The sequence below is a fragment of the Vipera berus genome, assembly GCF_964194415.1.
Source record: "Vipera berus genome assembly, chromosome: 11".
In the NCBI taxonomy this organism is placed as follows: domain Eukaryota; kingdom Metazoa; phylum Chordata; class Lepidosauria; order Squamata; family Viperidae; genus Vipera; species Vipera berus.
The window spans coordinates 4,084,798-4,105,849 of NC_138214.1; the positions used below are offsets into that span (position 1 = coordinate 4,084,798).

Consider the following 21,052-nt stretch of genomic DNA (forward strand, 5'->3'; position numbering starts at 1 on the left):
CTTCCTGGGTCACCCTTGTTCTGAGCTGAGGTTTATTTTCCTGTTAGGCCATCTGCGTATTTTTTTTTTAATGAGTTGCTTCCTCTTAGCTGCTTTGGACGGCCAGAAAAAGCAGAGTAGAAATTCATTTTAAAACCCAGTGTTTGTTTGTTTTCCTTAAGGTATGGCATCATATTTGTTTGTTTGTAAGGGTCTCACCTTATACCAGATAATATCCGGCTCTTGCTTGCCTGTTTTGTAATCCTCCGTATCCGGGCAGGAAATGACTTTGGTCCTGGTAATTTCTGATTTTTCTAAGTAGCGAATTGTGCTGTTGTAACAAAGTCCAAGTTCATTTTCAGCCACTGTCAAGGACATGGATACTTTCATGCAATATGTTGAGTTTCTGCAGAGAAATAACAGAAGGTGGCGCCGGTTAAAACTTAAAATTGACATTATTCATCCTCTGAGTCCATTGCATTTGTCTTCAAACATGGAGCGTGCAAACATGGATGAAGTACAGGTATTAGAACCACAGTGGAGCCCCAAATTTATGTCGCTGAGTTTTGCCCCATTTTACGACCTTTTGTGACACACTTGTTAAGTGGATCACTGCGGTTGTTAAGTTAATAACCTGTGGTTCCAGCTTCCCCATTGACTTTGCTTGTCAGAAGGTCGCAAAAGGGGATCACGTGACCCTGCCAGGATGCTGCAACCGTCATAAATATGAACCAGTTGTCAAGCATCCAAATTTTGATCAAGGGGATGCTGCAACGGTCGTGAAAAATAGTGCTAATTCACTTTTTTAAGTAACTTTGAATGGCCAGTAAATGAATCATCGTAAGTCAAGGACTATCTGCCCTTTGAAAAAGCCACTGGACGGTGAGTAGTAAACAATGAAATTAGAAGCAGTTGACTAAGTAAAGAAAAAAGAAAAAAAAGTGAGGGCATTTTGGCATTCCAAAAGGAAATGGACCCATTGCGGTGACCTGCTTAATTTTTTGCAAGTTAAATCAAATCACAATGAATGGCATGCTTGATGCCATCTTTATTTGAATCCAAAGCAAGAATCTGAAAAATAATTTGCCTCTCCAGAGTCTGGCAGACGGGGAAAAAAAATTAACAGTGAGAAATCACATTAACTGCATTAAACAAATTGATTTTTAAGATTTATTCAGGTTTCATTTCATTACGATTTTAGTGAGATTTCATTATGGTCAATTAAATAAAACTGAATTTAGCTTTTGACCTGTCCTCCTATATTCCTTTACATCTCATCCTAATCACATTTGCTTAAAAAAAAAAAGCTCCTGGCATTTTATTTTTCTAAAAAAAAACACGCACACAAACAACTGATTCCTACTTTCCAAATGAACGATGCACTAAAATATGCTTATTTATCTAGAGTTTTGGGCCCACTGCAGTAGGGGGATGTTCTTTTAATTTTCCAATTTGGTAAAACAAGGGCCCAGATTTTGTGTGTGTGGGGGGGGGCAAGAGGCTGACTCTAATAAACCCGCTTAGAAAGGGCTGCAAAACACTATGAAGTGGTCTATAAGTCTAAGTGCTATTGCTATAAGTCATTTTTTCCCCAACTCTGAATGGTTGCTAAACAAATGGCTGTAACTCGAGGACTATCTGTTCCGGATCTGAGGAAAATTTAAAATGCAGAATGGAAAACTGGGTCAAATGCCTCCGTTTCACCAGACTAAGCAACTACCCAGAAAAAATAGCTCACGGGTAGTTGCCCCAGTCTTCGCATCAAATATTTACAGATCCGACGCAGCAACGTTGCAATCCAATCTGTCAGATTTCCAGTTTAATCAGGCAGAGTTGGGGGGAACGCATCCCTTTAAGACAAGACGAGGAAAACTGACAGATGCCTTAATGAGGGCTGAGGTTTCCCCATTGTGCCTTTTTTTTCCCCTGTCATTTTAATTGGCTTCCCTGCGAAAGGGGATCGGAGTCAGACCGAGACGTTGAGGGGTTCGAAATTCACAAAGGGGGACACACACACACACACCCAGAGAGAAATTTGCCATTGATAGACAGCGAGTTCTTGCTGGAGCATCACCTCACGATGCTTTTTTTCCTGTTGAAATCAACTCTTTTAGAAGGTTTGATTGATAAGAAGTGGGGATAATTTTATTTATTAATAGTACTGGCCACCCATCTTACTGCAGGCTAACTTTGGGTGGCTTGCAATATTTTTTTTAAAAAAAAAACTACAAAAATACAAACCAAACGGGGTCACACTTCATCCTCTTGTGCCCATGTAAAGATTCCAGACTAATTCCCCACTTGACTCCTCTCTCTGGCTTGGCCAGTCTCTCTCCAATATGTATTCAGGTAGTCCTTGACTTACGACTGGAAAAATGGATCCTTAAGCGGTGCAGTTGTTAAGTGAGTGATCAGACGACCGCACCCAATTTTATGACTTTTTTTTGGGGGGGGAGTCGCGGCTTTTAAGCAAATCACATGATCTTGGTTTGTGACCTTCCCTGTCAGATTCCCCACTGACTTTGCTTGCCAGAATTTAGCTGAGAAAAATTGCAAATGGTGATCAGGTGATTCCACAGGATGCTGAAATTGTTGTAAATGTGAGCTGGCTGCCAAATGCCTGGATCACAATTACATGACTGTAGGGAACACTATGACAGTTGTAAGTGCAAGACATGGTCATACATTACTTTGTCCAGCACCATTGTTAACTTCAAATGATCTCTAAACAAACAGTCAAAAGTGAAGGACTCCCTATATGGATATGTTTACATATATGTATACGCTCCGCCGTATTAAGACCAAAGGCATTCTCAGCAAACCTGAAGCCACCCCACCAAGCCTATTTAGATCCCAACCTGACCACTAGCTCTTCCAGAAGCTTTTCTTCTTTCACCTGCCATTCTCATTCACTTTCCTTGCCATCCGTGCTCCGGGAAGAGTCGTTAATAATTAACTTGCTCAAATGATTATGAATTTTCTTGATTAGAGAACCAAAAGGTCAACCAGTTGGGAAGATCGGGGTAAGAATAAGTTCACGAGTGAGTTTGTAACACAGGCAGCGGGTACCATCGAACAACACCTTTCGACAAACGAACCGGTTAATGATCTTGCATTATTTAGTTCATATTTTTCAACACCGCCTAGGGCAGATTCTATTTAAATTGCTCACTGGCACAAGGACCTAAAACTGCTGAATTCTTCTCATTAGCTACAATTAGGTAAGAGTCAGATTGAGGAAATGTACCATCCGTTTAGTCAAACATTGCATGTACTTGCCCGGAGGGAGAAGCCGCATTAGCAAAGGATTAGTACAGCACAATATACATTTGCACATGTTCTAAAAATAGTTAGTAAACTTCCGATAAAAGCGTGTCTCAATGGCCAATTCCCTAGTTGATTTGGAATTTGTTTTGGCTATTCCATGAAAATCGCCCTAAGAAGCGTCCAATTCTGGTCCAATTGCCAAGAAGGAAATATAGAATATGAGGGCACTAGGGTGAGTCTGTGCAAGATTCTTTTTAATGAAAGGAAGGACTAGGGGTGACATGATAGTGGGTGTTCCAATATTTGAGGGGTTGCCACAGAGAAGAGGGGGTTCACCTCTTCTCCAAAGCACCAGAAGGCAGGAGAAGCAGCAATGGGTGGAAGCTCATTAAAGACAGATCCAATCTGGAACTAAGGAGAAATTTCCTGACAGTGAGAACAATTAACCAGTGGAATGATTTGCCTCCAGAAGTTGTGGGTGCTCCAACACTGGAGGTTTCCAAGAAAAAGATTGGACAATCATCCATTCAGGATGATATGAGTTCTGCTGCCATGAGCAGGGGATTGGATTAGAAGACCTCCATGGTCTATTCTATTCTATTCTATTCTATTCTATTCTATTCTATTCTATTCTATTCTATTCTATTCTATTCTACTCTACTCTACTCTACTCTACTCTACTCTACTCTACTCCTATTCTGTTCTATTCTATGCTATGCTATGCTATGCTATGCTATGCTATTCTATTCTATTCTATTCTATTCTATTCTATTCTATTCTATTCTATTCTATTCTATTCTATTCTATACTATTCTATTCTATTCTACTCTACTCTACTCTACTCTACTCTACTCTACCCTACCCTACCCTACCCTACCCTACCCTACCCTACCCTATAGAGTAAAGTAGAGTCCTCATTAAAGATGTGGTTACCAGATGTAAAAGAATGGCCATCATAACATCAAATCTGTACCCCAAGAAAATGTCAGAAGAGGATCCTACTTTCCCCTTTGTACACTTATTTTGTTTCTTAAGTCACATCACCCCAATTTTAGGTGGGGAAATCAGACAAATTCTGGCCTATTGTCTCTCCAATACTTCATCAATATCATGTCTTATGCAGTTCTTGCAGTTCTGAAGAACCTCAGAAAATTCTTGTTCAGCCGAGCCTACTTCACAGGACTGTTACCAGGGAGAAAAATAGAATTACTGTGTGAATTCTGCCATTAGTTTTGGGATGAAGGCTGACATATGAGGACCTGAATGTGTGGACTCCCCATCACGACACCCATCTGTTTTGTTACTGGTTCTCATCAAGAGATGCCTGAGAAAATGGATGAATTTCACTCTGCCTCCTGTATATTATTCCATTCCCTCTTGATCTGGGAGCTGATGGATGTTTTTAATGGTATATTTGTTGAATGGCTGTTGCTAGCTTTATCGCAACAGCTTTTCACCTTGTATTGCTAGAACAGTAATAATAATAAAAAGCTGCCCGGTTAGTGCTCTTCAGGAAGGGAGTTGATGTTCATTATAGTCTCATTTTGCTGGGGGAGAGCAGGAACGGTGGAGGTCAAGGAAATGAGTGGGTTTGTAGACCCAGGGCAGAGCAAAAGAATAAAACTACAGTGGTTCTAGCATTCATAATATATTCCCATAGGTGGAGGTTGGTGGGTGGAGGGGGAGGAGGCACGCTCACACATAACACGCATAAACCTCTTCTATCACAAGCAGAATTGCTAGTGGAAGGTTTGCGGGGGGAAATAGGAGAGAGAACGTGTCACCTCTTCCAAAGAAAAACACATTTTCTTAAGAAGGTCCTGGAGCTCATCAACACAGGTAAAGGTGAAGGTAAAGGATTCCCCTGTGCAGTCATGTCCAGCTCCAGGGGGCGCTGCTCATCCTCAGTTTACCGACCTCGGAAGGACGGAAGGCTGAGTCAACCTTGAGCCGGTGAGACTCGAACTTCTGGCAGTCGGCAGAGTTAGCCTGCAATACTGCATTCTAACCACTGCACCACCGAGCACAAGATAAAGGTAAAGGTTTCCCTGTCCAGTTGAGTCTGACTCCAGGGGGCGCTGCTCATCTCTGTTTCTTAGCCGAGGGAGCCAGCGTTGTCTGAAGACATTTTCCCTGATCGTGTGGCTGGCATGACTGTATTCCAAGGTGCACAGAATGCTGTTAACTTTCCCACCAAAGTGGTACCTATTTATCTACTTGCATTTGCATGCTTTCGAATTGCTTAGCAGTCAGAAGCTGGGGTAAGGAACGGGAGCCCACCCTGTTGGCTGGAGCTCGGGTCTTGAACCCGGGCTGTCAGCGTCCCAGCATCCCTCCTTGATTAATTTCCATCCATTGCTTCTTGTCCGGCCTTCAGGTGCTTTGGAGAACAGGTGGACTCCCTTCTTCTTTGTGGCACCTCCTTAGATTTCGGAACGCTATCACGATAACTTCTTGATAAGATAACTAACAAGATAACTTATTTTCCCGCCCACTCTCTAACTTCTGCATGTATCCACCTTAAGCACTAGAGATTTTCTTTCTTTCTTTCTTTCTTTCTTTCTTTCTTTCTTTCTTTCTTTCTTTCTTTCTTTCTTTCTTTCTTTCTTTCTTTCTTTCTTTCTTTCTTTCTTTCTTCTGTTCTTCTGCAACATTTCCTGTTAATCTTATTTACTGTTCCATACGGTTCATTCACCACTACTGCCTTCTGCGATTAGAAGTCTAGTTCAGCTTGGAAAAGTGGGGAGGGAATTTCCACACGCACACACACACCGCGCAAAATCCAATTGCTGGATCGCCCCCTTTAAAAGGCTACAGAAAACTCCCATTGGCCCATCGGCTTAAAGGTAATCAGGGAATTGTCACCACTGGCAACTCTTGAAATTCTGTATAGATCTCGTTTTTGACATTTAATCCCCCCGAGCCTTTTTCTACGGCTGTTTTCAGCATGCTATTTCTTCCAAGGCATTGAAAGAAGAAAGGAAAGGGCGGGTTCTGTGTCGTTGTTTTTCCCATCATGTTGAGAAGGATGAGAGTGGGAAGCGGCAGTTGTAATTATTGTAATGTTAAATTTTAGGTGTTTTTTTTTTTTAAAAATGGGAGAGATTCAGATCCAAACAGGGAGAAATTACTTCTTTCATTTCTTTTCATATATTCTTATTTTTTCCCATTTTTTTCTCCACTCCTCCTTTTGTTTTCTTTTTTCTTTCTGCACTTTTTACTTCTTCTTTCTATTCTCTTCCTTTATTTCCAGCGGTTTGCCTGAGCATTTATCTTTATAACGGTAATGCTTAATAAAATGATCTGGGGGAGGGGGAAAAAGCAGCAAACTGCAAAAGTCCAGGTGATTTACCTTTGGAGACCTACATGGCTTGGAATCGGGTTTTTCCAGGAATCTCTTACCCATCCAACTAGATCAGAATGGGCATGCTGCAGATCCCGTCAGCCGAAGAGTGTTGGTTGGTGGGGACCTAAAGACGGGCCTTTTCTGCAGTGGCCCCTGCTCTATGGAGCCTCCTCTCTTTTGGAGATTAGAATGGCCTCAACCCTTGTTAGCCTTTTGTAAGGCCTTAAAACCTGGACAGGTTCCATGCCTGGTCCTGAAGGTGTTAAGGGCACTGTTGCCTGGCCTTATTGTCAACTGGCCAAGTATTCAGCTGTTGTGTATTTTTGAGGTCCCTATTGTTTTTATTGTTTAAAAATGTTATGAGGAGGAGGAGGAGGAGGAGGAGGGAAAAGGAAGGAAGGAAGGAAGGAAGGAAGGAAGGAAGGAAGGAAGGAAGGAAGGAAGGAAGGAAGGAAGGAAGGAAAGCAAGAAAGCAAGAAAGCAAGAAAGCAAGAAAGCAAGAAAGAAAGAAAGAAAGAAAGAAAGAAAGAAAGAAAGAAAGAAAGAAAGAAATGAGAGAGAGAGATGATAGATGATTGATTGATAGATAGATAGTGGCCATGGGTAGCCACTAAGGCCACCAAAGGCATGACTACAATTGCTGGGTTTGTTTCCTGTCTTTTCCCCAAAATAATGCGAACACAGAAACAGACCTAGAGGACACACACAGGAGAGAGCACCATCCAAGGTTTAGGTTAGGGTGGGGGAACCTAACTGCCCTAGAGGCAGAAAAAAAACTAAGTCTCGGTCTTTGGGTGACAATGGAGAGATGCTGAAGATGATGGTGGTGGTGATGATGCAGATGCAATAACAATCCTAAAAGAAAGAAGGCTGAGGGTTTTGAACAGCTTCTAACTTTGGGAGGCTGGGAGGCCAGAGAGGTCTGGTTTTGTTTCTTTACCATTAGCCAAATCATCATGGTTGCCGTTGTCATTGTGCAAATCATCCATTAGCTTCCTCTGGATTTTGGCACGCTGATGAATTATGCCAGACTTCGGATGCCTGCTCTTTTCAGAAACAATTGGAGGCTGGGTCCTTTGGCAAGCAACGTTTCAATCCAGAGTGGAATTTTTCCAGCTGATTTGTTATGTTCTTGAAAAATGAGGCCTTGCAATGGAATCGCTGACAGATTTAAACTCTGGTTGTATCAGCAAGAGCTGAAAGATTAATGGCGCAGCTCTTCCCGCAGAATGCATCACGCTTCACACTCAGGTCTTCGATATCAGGACATCCTGGTTGCTGCTCTTAATGTGAGTTGTGAGTCCTGGATAGAAAGGCCCCAGAGACCTGGTTCAGAACCCAGAGGAGGATTACATCCCAGAAGAAAAAGGAGAAAGAAAGAAAGAAAAAAAGAAAGAAAGAAAGAAAGAAAGAAAGAAAGAAAGAAAGAAAGAAAGAAAGAAAGAAAGAAAGAAGGAAGGAAGGAAGGAAGGAAGGAAGGAAGGAAGGAAGGAAGGAAGGAAGGAAGGAAGGAAGGAAGGGGGGAGAGAGAGAGAAAAGAAGGAGGGAAGGGAGGGAAGGAAATGGAGAGAGAGAGAGAGAGAGAGAGAGAGAAAGAGAAGGCAGAACAGCATTGTCAACAATGCTAAAATCACTCATGGATGGTCTGGTGCAGATAAGCATTGACCTACATCAGAAAAGCCAGTTTGACTCTAGTGGTTAAAGCACCAGGCTGAAAACCAGGAGACGGTGAGTTCTAGTTCTGCCTTAGAGTGAAAGCTGGCTGCGTGACTATGGCCCAATCACCAGGACACGGTGAGTTCCAGTCCTACCTTCGTCATGAAAACTGGCTGGGTAACTTTGGGCCAGTCACCAGGAGATGGAGAGTTCTAGTCTCGTCTTAGGCATGACATGAAAGGCAGTTGGGTGACGTTGGGCCAACCTCCAGGAGATTCAGAGTTCTCCAGTGTACGGACTTCAGCTCCCAGAATCCCCCACGCACCACGGATGTCCGTCTATTCCCAGAACTCTGGGATGTGAAGTTTACACATCCCAAAGTTGCCAAGTTTGAGACACGTTCCTCTAGTTCCTCTTGTGGCCATTTAGCACAAACGAATTCCTACCGGAGCCCCGATTGCTTTTTTTTTTTCCCAAGGCAAAGCTCTCTTTTTTTTTTGCAAGCTAAAAAGAGACCTATTACTCAAATCAATTCCTTATAGCACTGCAGGCTTCCACCGGGCTCTTTTTTATGCGGACGGCCAATTGCTTCAGATACCTGCAAAAATATTCTGTTCTGTCAGGAACTCACAGGAGAGACGGAGATGGACAGAGGTCAGATAGTGACGGAGCAGAGCCGTGACCCGGCCTGTCCCATTTGTTTGCTTGTCAGTTTCCCCTGCCCTGGCAGCAGAGAAACTTTTAACTTGGAAGCATGTTTCAAGCTCTTTGCATTTTAAAGTTCTCCGAGGGCCATTTATACTCACACTTATTTCATTTTAAAAGAAATGGGTCTGACCTCCTTGGTCCCCAGTGCAGAATGTATGTTTAGCAAAGGTGTTTCTCTGGTGACATTGTCTTTATCCAGGAAACCTCAGAAAGGCCGTTTCTTTTCAGCGTAAATTCAAATCCATCGAGTCCCAGTAAGGCCACCTGATTTAAGTTGCAGTTAATGAATTATGCTGGAATCCACTTTAACTGAAAGATACCCAGAGTTGTTCTGAAGTGAGGCAGTCTTGTAATAATAACAGCAATAACAACTAGAACGATGGAGACAATCACAAAATACAAAGACCTGCAAGTAGAAGTGGGCTGACTGTGGCAAGAGAAAGCCAAGTTAATTCCAACAGTCGCCTTGAGTGCAATTCCAAAACACCCTGAACACTGCCAGCATTGACAAAATCACTATCGGTCAATTGCAAAAGGCAGCTTTACTCAGAATGGCTTAGATCTTTAACACCATCAAGCAAGGACCTCAATATGTTGACCAACAATAATAATGATGATCAACCATAACAACAGCAGCCACTTGAAAAGGGAGAATGATCTGGAGAGGTCTGTGTTTCCCAAGTCTCTGAATCATAGCTGACATCATAGGCATTCCCAAAGAAGGTGAATGATACATGTTGCTTCAAGTCCTGAAATGATATCATGTATGTATTTGCATCCCCCATTAGTGTCAGGACACAAATACTGCACTGTCTGCTTGAGCAGGCACAACTTGATGCAGGTGTCATGTGGACCATCATTGCTTGCTACAGATGCCATTGGCAATCTATCCATCCATCCGTCCATCCAAGCATCCACCCAAGCATCCATCCAAGCATCCACCCACCTATCCATCCATCCATCCATCCATCCATCCATCCAAGCATCCATCCAAGCATCCATCCATCCAAGCATCCATCCATCCATCCATCCATCCAAGCATCCATCCATCCATCCATCCAAGCATCCACCCAAGCATCCACCCAAGCATCCATCCATCCATCCATCCATCCATGCATCCAAGCATCCAAGCATCCATCCATCCAAGCATCCATCCCTCCATCCACCCATCCACCCATCCACCCTTTCTTCCTTCCTCCCTCCTTCCGTCCTTCCCTCTCCTGCATGATACCCACCTTAGAACGCAGGTGTAGAAGCCGCTGTCTTGGACTTCGGCTGTGTGAAACCAGATGGCATCTTCATCCTTGTTGATCCTCCCTTCCGAGAAGATGATGGGCTCTTCAAAGTCCCCTTTGTTTTTGTACCACATCAGACGCAGCCCTGAACTTTGAGCCATGCTGTAGTTTGTACGGATGTAACTGTAGAAAAGAGCGCATTTCACGCGCACCGGCTCACCAGCTAAGGCCATATACTTCTTGAGGTCCACCAGCCAATCAATGCAGCCATCCACTAAAAACAAAAAGCAAAAGCAAAATGTCATCACAGTTGCCAGGTTTCCAAACCCAGCTGGGTTTTTTGGCCATTGATCTCACAGATCTCTTGGTATTTCGTGGTTGAGCGTGACTTGGCTAAAAACTCTTAAAGAAGGACCTGGCTGTTTTTCTGAGAACTCCAGTCTTTTAAGATGTCCCTTCTACCGCTTCATTATTTTTCTCCGTTTTTAGTTCCCTCAAAGTCCTTCCAATCTCTGGCTTGAGGGAGTAATTTCCAAATCACAGCATATCAAATACAATTACAATACCATTACTTGCACCAAGATACGTGCTGCTCAGTTTCCACTTCAAACCCATTATCATGTATGGTCTTGAGAAAGGCTGAGATCAAGATAGGGAGCTGAGAATATCCCCGTGTTTAAAACAAGAAGAAGCAAAAAGTCAAGTACTGTATCTCACTTGAAAGCAAGATTAAATCCCTTTTTGTAAAAGTTGGCAATTCAGATTCTAAAATGCAGCGCTTGAAAAAGCTGGACGCAACATCCACGCTGCTAAATGAGTAGATGATTTATCCTGATAACCTCCCCATATTCACGTAACTTCCCCAGATGTGTACACATATATGGGGGGGGAGGGATGGACCCACAAGATTTTAATCTTAATTAGCTGGCATTCTACGAAAAGGGGAGGCACGGAGGCTCAGTGGTTAAGATGCTGGGCTGGTCGGCTGGAAAGCCGGCAGCCCAGGTTTGAGACCTGAGCACTGCAGGATGGAGTGAGATCCTGTCCTCACTTCAGCTCCTGCCAACCTAGCTGTTTGAAAGCGTGCAAATGCGAGTAGATAAATAGGTATCACTTCGGTGGGAAGATAACAGCCTCCATGGTGTCATGCTGGCCATTTGACTGTGGAAGTGTTCTCAGACAGTGTTGGCTCAAGGCCTCGAAATGGAGATGAGCACCAATCCCTAAAGTGAGCAACTACTAGTGGAGTAAAATCTGCAGGGATTCTTTTACCTTACAAAGTAAAAGAGTTTGCATGCAACAGACCAAATTCTATTGTGATTCACATTTTTGCATAACAATGCCATCGCACAAGCAATGCAGTTTGCATTGACTGCACTATTTGGTATGCCCGATTTTGGAGAATAATGGATACACCCTTCCCATCCCACCTACTCATTGGCTCGTTAAAATTATATTTCATTAAACTACGGTTAAGTATAGGAAGTAAATTATTCATACAACCTAACTTCCTTTCTCCTGGGAATAATTTTTTCTGATTCTTCTTTATACTGAGCATCAGAATGGTACACAGGCTATAAATATTTTATTAAATTAAATGTGTGCAAGTCTCTTTGTGTGTCATGCATAAAAGACCATTTAAAACTTCCCAGCAAATAACACAAATTAAGAAAACAGATTTTTTTAAAATCACTGGGAGGTTTCAGAATGAGGTTAACAAGGGATTAAATATTTCTTTTTGATGCTAAAGAGCCTTGTCTGAATGGTTTATAAAACAGACCTTGCCAATAAACGCTTCAGATTTTTTTAAAAAAAAAACACCATTTTTTTTATTCAGCCAGCTCTTGGACTGAATAACAGATATGATTTTGTGTAAAGACAAGTCTGTTCAAATTGACCCTTGAGAGACTCCACACATACAAAGCTTTCTCCTCATTGCTTTTAAAAAGCCAGACAGCATGTATTTGCTCTCCTCATAACATTTCATCATTCGTAACTTTGACCCTTACAATAAGTGTTTTCCTAGTTAGTCTTCAGTTTGTTCAGAATCTTATTTAGCAACGGAGACTACAAACAGATTTCAGAGGAGGAGGAGGAGGAGGAGGAGGAGGAGGAGGAGGAGGAGGAGGAGAAGGAGAAGGAGGAGAAGAAGGAGAAGGAGGAGAAGGAGAAGGAGAAGGAGAAGGAGAAGAAGAAGAAGAAGAAGAAGAAGAAGAAGAAGAAGAAGAAGAAGAAGAAGAAGAAGAAGAAGAAGAAGAAGAAGAAGAAAAGAAAAAGAAGAGGAGGAGGAGGAGGAGGAGGAGGAGAAGGAGAAGGAGGAGGAGGAGAAGAAGAAGAAGAAGAAGAAGAAGAAGAAGAAGAAGAAGAAGAAGAAGAAGAAGAAGAAGAAGAAGAAGGAGGAGGAGGAGGAGGAGGAGGAGAGGAGGAGGAGGAGGAGGAGGAGGAAGGAGGAGGAGAAGAAGAAGAAGAAGAAGAAGAAGAAGAAGAAGAAGAAGAAAGAAGAAGAAGAAGAAGAAGAAGAAGAAGAAGAAGAAGAAGAAGAGGAGGAGGAGGAGGAGGAGGAAGGAGGAGAAGGAGGAGGAGAGAAGAAGAAGAAGAAGAAGAAGGAAGAAGAAGAAGAAGAAGAAGAAGAAGAAGAAGAAGAAGAAGAAGAAGAATCACTACAGCAGTGATGGTCAACCTTCTGAGCTTGGTGGGTCAAAATTTTGGAAAATGTCTAGCTTGACTTTGCTGGTAATATCTCACAGCTACCAAACAAAAGAAATTATTTACATATTTGTGTTGTTGGTTTTTTTTTTTTAAAAAATATACGATCCAGTCATGTTCCTCTGGAAGTTGTGGGTGCTCCACCACTGGAGGGTTTTGTTTTTTTTTTAAAGGCTAGAATATGGTATAAGGCAGGAGTCTTCAAAGTTGGTCCTTTTACGACTTGTGGACTTCAACTCCCAGAATTCCTCAGCCAGCCTGCCTGGCTGAGGAATTCTGGGAATTGAAGTCCATAAGTCATAAAAAGGCCAAGTTTGAAGACCCCTGGTATAGGGTCTGCTGCTTGAGCAGGGGGTTGGACTAGAAGACCTCCAAGGTTCTTTCCAACCCTGTTATTCTATGTGATGTCCAGGATCTTCTGCACATTGCTAATCTTTGGGTGATATTTTATTGACAAGCCCCTGCACCTCCAAGTCATGCAAGGCCTTAGTTCTTGAAGTGGCTTTGAAGAATGTTCTTCTACAGCAGAGGTCCTCAACCTTTTGGGCACCAGGGATCACCGGTTCTGTGGAGAGAGATTTTTCTGTGGACCGGAGGGGTGTGGTTTTGTGTGCTACCTGCATTCCACGGATGCAGCTTTGCTTGTTTGTGCGGACCGGTTGCTGGCATGCCTCAGCCCGGTACTGGTCCACGGACTGGGGGTTGGCGGACCCCTCTTCTACAGCTTCTGCAGCCTTCAAAAACCATCCAAAAGTGGATCTCATTCTCACATGCTTTTCAGAGGCTCCAGAGGCTGCATGAGAACATGGCCTTCTCATGCAACTTCCAGAGGGTCCAAGGTTTGCACAAGAGCACAATGCAGACATTTTTTATCCTGCCTTCATAATTTTTATAAGTTAGTCAAAGCGGTGAACATATCCCATACTCTCTCCTTTGCCTGTTTTCCCTACAACTCCAACCCTTTGAGGTGGGTTGGGCTGAGAGAGAGGAACTGGCCCAAAGATACCCAGTCAGCTTGCAGGCCTAAGGCGGGACTAAAACTTCTAGTTTCCTGGCTATTGGCCCAAAGTCACCCAACCAGCTTTCAGGGTTAAGGCGGGAGTAGAACTCTCAGCCTCTTGGCTATTGGCCCAAAGTCACCCAACCAGCTTTCAGGGTTAAGTCAGGACTAGAACTCTCAGTCTCCTGGTTATTGGCCGAAGGTTAACCAGCCAGCTTTCTGGTCTAAGGCAGGACTAGAACTCAATCTCCTCCTTTCAAGCCTGGTGCCTTAACCACTAGACCAATCTGCCTCTCTCTCAAACCCTCTCTATGGAGAGTTATTGCAACATGAGCAAACTGCTTCTGGTCCATTTTCCCTTAATGACCCAAGAAAGGTCAGCATGGAGAAAGTCAACATTCATTCCTCACGCGCATTGTCTTCAGCATGATTCTTGGAATCCATCTCATCAAGAAAACTATCTCATTACTCCAGAGATATTCTGAAGTCAACTGGTACTAAAAAAAAAAAGAGAGAGAGAGAGAGAGGACAATACACTTCTACGATAATAAACTTTCTTTTGCATCAGTCAAGACCAAATATTAGTAACTTTTTTTGGTGCCAAACTCAGCAGCTAATGATGGGAATAATTAACAGATTGGGGTGCATCCGCTGAAAGAGGAAAGACGCGGGCTATGCATCTTCATTGTTTCTGCCTAGTTAGAAGCTTTTTGTATTTGTTTTCTGGCTTAAACCTCTGATGACTCCGAAGGATATAATTACCAACAGCAACGTGTGCTGAGATTCTGACGGAAGACTATTTATAAGAGAGCATGTAACATCTGATGACATTTCGGGGGAGGGCAAGAGAAGAAGCCCTCGCCACGCGCTTAGATGAAAATCATAATGATCAAACAGAAGCTAATCAAAGTGACAATGTCCTCTCTTTTCTACAATGTCATTTTCTCTCGTCAAAAGAACACCGCGCGGGCTTCTGTTTTACACAGCTCATACATGGCCTCGAATCTAGGTCAGAGCTGTTCACAACACATTCGTGGAGATGTTGAACGGTGCAGGGAACAAAATGGCAACACAAGGAAGACCATGGGTCAGAGGGATCTGTGGCCTCAGGGTCAAGCATGAGCTCCACATCTAACCTCTGGAAAAAGCCTGACAGAAAGAATGAGAAACCTTGCGAAAACTCAAGTCTTCTCCGATACTCCAGGAAGAGAGCTCCAACAATGGTGCTGAAAGTCTAGGAGAGGTCAAGGAGAACTTGGAGGCACCCTAATTTTAAAGAGTTCAAGCCAACTAGAACTAGCCCAAAGAATGACAGTGAGGATAATAGGGTAACTCTTTTTATGAGGAGATAATTTAGGTTTTGTGAAGAGCCATTGCAGGAATTGAGTATATTTAAGTATTAAAAGTGAAAGCTGAAAAGAGGTCATGAGAGCATTCTTCAAGTGTCTGAAGATCATAATGAAGAAGGTTAAGACCTGTTCTTGATGGTGCCAAAATGTAAGACCTAGCATCAAGATCTTAACTTAGAGAAAGGCAGATGGCGCTTAAAAGTTAAGAACTTTACTGTACTGTAGACAAAAAAAAGAGTCATACTGAAATAGCTATAAATCATGACTGTAATATACATAGGAGAAGGAGTGGCAGAGCCTGGGGGCAGAATTAAAAGAGGGATAAGCCTAGAATCCCTACGTAGCCACAAGGGGACTTAAGTCCAGCCTCCCTTGAATTCCATGGACTCTGATCTAACTCCAAGCAGGTGCCAACTGTTAGTTGGACATTAATCTTCTCAACTAAGGGTTACTACCTGCTTGGAGTTAGATGGGGTTCCTTGGAATTCAAGGAAAGTTGGACTTAGTCTGCTTGTGGCTGTGTAGGGATTTTAGGCTGATCCCTCTTTTAACTCCACTGCCAGGTTCTGCCACTCTTCCTACAGTATAATCCTGACCAACTAGGTTGAGGATTGGTGGTGTGTGTGTTTGTGTGTGTCTCTGTGTGTGCGCATGTGTGTGTACTACAGGTAGTCCTCCACTTACGACCACAATTGAGCTGAAAAATTTCTGTTGCTACGCGAAACATTTGTTAAGTGAGTTTTGTCCCATTTTACAACCTTTTTTGCCACTGTTGTTAGGTGAATCACTGCACCCTTGTTACGTGAATCTGGCTTTTCCCTTTGACTTGGCTTGCCAGAAGGGTGCAAAAGGAGATCACACAACCTCAGGACACGGCAAACCGCCATAACTATCAGCCCGTTGGCAAGCGTCTGAATTTTGATCACGTGACCATGGGGATACCGCAACAGTCATAAGTATGAAAAAGGGTCATAAGCTACTTTTTTCAGTTCCATTGTAACTTCGAACAGTCAGTAAATGAACTGTTGTAACTCAAGGACTACCTATACTCAGTGGTGGGATTCAGCCGGTTTGCACCAGTTCAGTAGAACCGGTAGCTAAATTCTGCTGAGTTCAGAGAACCAGCTGAATGCACACTGCATCCGGAAGTCCAGTCTAGGCCTTGGAGGCCTGGAGGAGGTCTCCCAGGCCTAGAACGACCCAACGGAAGTGCATGGATGCCACTTCCGGAAGTCCATTCTATGCCTCGGAGGCTTGGAGGAGGACTCCCAGGCCTAGAAAAGCCTGCCGGAACTGCGTGGATGCCACTTCCGGAAGTCCATTCTAGGCCTCGGAGGCCCAGGCCTGCATCCAATAAGAGAACCAATTGTTCAGGTATTTGAATCCCACCACTGCCTGTACTGCAACTGAAGGTGGTTTGGTAAGTGTCAACAGCTCCCCAAACTTAAAGAGAACTGTTACGTCAATATATCTCAGTCTCCCAAGACCACTAAACAAAGTGGGAACTATCCATTTACACAGAAAGATGAAAGGAAAAAGCCGAGAACTATAAATTCTGGAGGGCACCTATATAAAAGCTCTCAATTCTTTATTCTGAAGTTGACAATCAGCTGTGCCTCAGACTCCATTCCTGTTGCCAATAAAGAATGCATTATACCCATTAACCCCCACTACTGCCTCTTAAATAATGGATTGGGTTTTATATTTAAAATCTATCCAGCAGTCTAGGATTCTGGGTGCAGATTACCATGAACTGTATAATATTTCATGAGCAATTATAAGCAAGCATGTACACAGTTTCCAAGTAATTCCTCTCGCCACTCGCTGTCACCCGAATAATCTTTACCTTCTATATCTGCCGGTAATAGTTTATGTTAGCAACTGTCACTGGAGCAATTTATAACTGCGGCGTTTGTTAGACATGTCAGTCTACCTTGTTAGCTCAAGCCTACGCTTAAATTCAAGGCAATAGGAAAATATGAGTTAGATGACATGTGTGACTTTATTGCTTGCACATGCCTATGTGTATTAGGAATGCTGAGGATGACCAAAATTGCTTCCAACTGGGAGGGAGGGAGGGAGGGAGGAAGGAAGGAAAGAGGAAGGAAGGGGAGAGGAAGGAAAGAACAGAAAGAAGGAAGGGAGGGAGGGAGGAAGGAAGGAAAGAGAGAGAAAGGGAGGGAGGGAAGGAGGAAAGGAAGGGAGGAAGGAAGGAAGGAAGGAAGGAAGGAAGGAAGGAAGGAAGGGAGGGAGGAAGGGAGGAAGGAAGGGAGGGAGGGAGGGAGGAAGGAAGGAAGGAAGGAAGGAAGGAAGGAAGGAAGGAATGGGAGAATGGAAAGAAGGGAGGGAGGGAGGGAGGGAGGGAGGAAAGAGAGAAAGGGAGGGAGGGAGGGAGGGAGGGAGAAAGGAAGGAAGGAAAGAAGGAAGGAAGGAAGGAAAGAGGAAGGAAGGGGAGAGGAAGGAAAGAACAGAAAGAAGGGAGGGAGGGAGGGAGGAAGGAAGGAAAGAGAGAGAAAGGGAGGGAGGGAAGGAGGGAAGGAAGGGAGGAAGGAAGGAAGGAAGGAAGGAAGGGAGGGAGGGAGGGAGGGAGGGAGGAAGGAAGGAAGGAAGGAAGGAAGGAAGGAAGGAAGGGGAGAATGGAAAGAAGGGAGGGAGGGAGGGAGGGAGGGAGGAAAGAGAGAGAAAGGGAGGGAGGGAGGGAGGGAGAAAGGAAGGAAGGAAAGAAGGAAGGAAGGAAGGAAGGAAGGAAGGAAGGAAGGAAGGAAGGAAGGAAGGAAGGAAGGAAGAAACCAGCTCTCAATTCTGAATTTCTTATTATGGAACAGAAATCAACAAGACCAGAAACTTCACCAGACGGATATATAATTGTACATGACTTTGAAGCGAGTAGACAGAGAATTATTTTCCAGTCTAGGCCAAATAAAAGAAAGAGTGACATATTTGTTGGAATCCAGCCGATATAAGAGAAAACCTCTGTGAACATTCGGGCGGTCGTTGAGTTACATCCATTCATTCAGCAACCATTCAAAGTTTCAATAGTGCTTGAAGAAATGACTTACGACCTGTCCTTACCCTTATGATGGTTTCAGTCTCCCCACGATCGCATGATCAGAATTCAGGCGCTTGGCAACCACCGGGTCCCTTAGTTGGAAATAGTAGCTAGTTGTAACTGGAAGGGACATTCAGCTCTTGGAATCTCCCTTGTTCAGGACAGAAATCCTGATCCAAATTAAGGCCAAAACAGAGCCTTGGAAACTGTGCTCAGAATGGCGCCTTCAACATGGAATGCTTCCCAAAGTTTGGCATTTAGACCAGAGGTCAACAACCTGTGGGCTGCAGCCCACTACCGGGACTCCGCGGCCTATTGGCTACCCAATATGCACATGTGCGTGCATACACGTAGCCCCACTTGTGCGAGCATTGTTGTGGGCGTTCCCGGGCCTACTTGCACAAGTATGAAAGTTGTGGGCACTCATGGCCCCATTTTTTTGCGTGAGCAACAGGTGTTCATGTGCATGCATGTGCACATGGATTCACCCTCCACAATGCCACCCCCTTTCCCACCTCCGCCCACTCCATGCCGCCCACTCCCACAGGTTGGGGAACTCTAATTTAGAGCATTTTGAAGTGAGCTGGTACCCCCTTTGGTTAGGAATTGGATTTTAGCGATTCCTTCCACCTTGCCCTTTGCTCCTGGGTCTGTCACAGCTCCCATCATCCCTTCTTTGGCCCCACCATTTCTGCTTCCCGGCTTCCTTCTGATTCCTTCCTAGGAAAACTGATGGGAACCCATCTTTCATTGGGCTTAATGAGGCTTCTTCTTCTGAAGCCAAAGGTTGCTGGAGAGCTGCCTCGTACAAATGTCCTCTGTCAAGTCAGAACATTGACCCATCTAAAAGGAAATGGCTCTTCATCATCGAAAGCCATAGGTTTTCCAACCCCACCTGTGGATGCTATCAATTGGCCTCTGGACCTCCGTTTGCTGAGTGGGTCCTTCATTACTGACCCACAACTCTCCTGGATCCCAGAGGTCCCAAATATTGGCTTCTAAGCAGCAGAAATTTCATCCAGGTCAGTAAGTCTGAGAAGCCTAGGAGACATCCGTGTCTCTTCTTTATGGCCACTATTGTTCTTTGAAGAGTCTCTTTTCTCCACCCTGACTTACAGCTTCCCGTTCAACATCTGGCAGCGCTAATTTCCACTGCAATGAAGCCAATTAACATTTCCACTCAAATGACAGGGGAGACCTTTGCTTGAAAAGGTGTTGACCCTTTTTCCGAGACTGAGGTTTGCCATTCCTTCTCCCGCTTCAATTCATTAGCCAGATGCTGCTGCAGAATTTAAATAGCTCCCACAATGACAGAAGATAAGCAGGCACTGGGTGGCCACAAAGAAGATGCAGCCAGATTCAAAATGAAAGGACTGTTTGCTCACCAAGTGTAAGTAATGTACATGCCGATGTCTCCTTTGGAAATCAGCCACGCTGGAGGGTTGTTGGTGTTTTTTTCATGATCCAAAAATAGGTAACAAGAGATTTGGCAATCGGCCCGAAATACAGATGCTAAAATACTGAAACGAGACAACTAGAATATTTAACTTAGTAGGACAGGGACGGGGGGGGAATTTTTTCCTGAGAGAAGAGATGGGTTGACCTATTTCCCCGAACGCCTGAGGGCAGGACAAGAAGTAATGGGTGGAAGATTATTAAAGAAAGTTCCAAGCAACCTAGAACTAAGGAGAAACTAAGAAGTTAGAAACTAAGGACAAATTTTGTGGCAGTGAGAACAATTAATCAGTGGAACAGAAGCTGTGGGTGCTCCATTACTGGAGACTTTTAAGAAGAGACTGGGCAGCCACTGGTCTAGAATGGTATAAGGCTTGAGCAGGGGGTTGAACGAGAAGATCTCCACGGTGCCTTCCAAAGCTATTTGTCAAAGTTCCAGCTGATGATCCAAACGAAGTCAGCATACCTGAGACCTTACGGTCTCTAATGCAAAACTTTATTGAACAAGCATACCGGCACTAATGAATGGACAACCAACTCTGGCAATATGGTGCCAGAAAGATAGTTAAAGAGTAAATCTGACACTTCAGGTTCACATTGCCCAATTAATCTTCAGGCCGTTGTTATGAGAAAAAACTCTCCGCTCGCCATAACATCTCTTCTGAGATCTTGCTTCCCAGCAGATAGAAACCATCTATGCATTTCATACATTTCCCTCCCCCCCCGCCCCCCGGAACTGTTGGCAAGCTAGAAGCAGCATGGCTGTCCTAGTGCAAGCAATCTTCGTAGCTGGACACTATTATTCTGTGTTCTATGTTGTGGACGACTGGCCCAAAGTCAGCCAGTGAGCTTTCATGGCTAGAATTCACTGTCTCCTGGTGACTGGCCCAAAGTCCCCAGCCAACTTTCATGTCTAAGGTGGGACTAGAGCTCACCGTCTCCTGGTTTCTAGCCTGATCTCTTAACCACTACACAAAACCAGTTCTGTAACACTTGGGCAATAAATCCTCTAAAAAAAATTAAACCTTTAATTTGCCATGTCATGCTATCAAAAATGTAGAAAAAATACCTCTCAAAGTATGGTTATCTCTCATGGATCTGTGTGTTTGTGTGTGTGTGTGTGTGTGTGTGTGTATGTATGGTTGTTTTTAACAAATTAAGAAAGACAAAAAAAAATCTGCAAAATTGTTTTGTCTGTCCTCTGCAAAAAAAAAAAAACTTTCCTGTTGGGCCCTGACAGTGTAATAAATGCAATTTGGATTATTTGCATATAAAAGGCATTATCATGATGTCCTCCTTGCA

General features: G+C 43.8%; 1 protein-coding gene across 1 annotated transcript in view; it reads right to left on the reverse strand.

The window, feature by feature from the left end:
- IL1RAPL2 (interleukin 1 receptor accessory protein like 2) overlaps positions 1 to 21,052 on the reverse strand; it is a gene marked incomplete at both ends in the record, with an annotated part of 258,875 nt that overhangs the window by 108,929 nt on the left and 128,894 nt on the right. The window contains 2 exons of the mRNA XM_081336518.1: positions 199 to 385; positions 10,192 to 10,465. Coding sequence (XP_081192644.1) covers positions 199 to 385; positions 10,192 to 10,465 — 461 coding nt within the window. The remainder of the gene's footprint in view (positions 1 to 198; positions 386 to 10,191; positions 10,466 to 21,052) is intronic.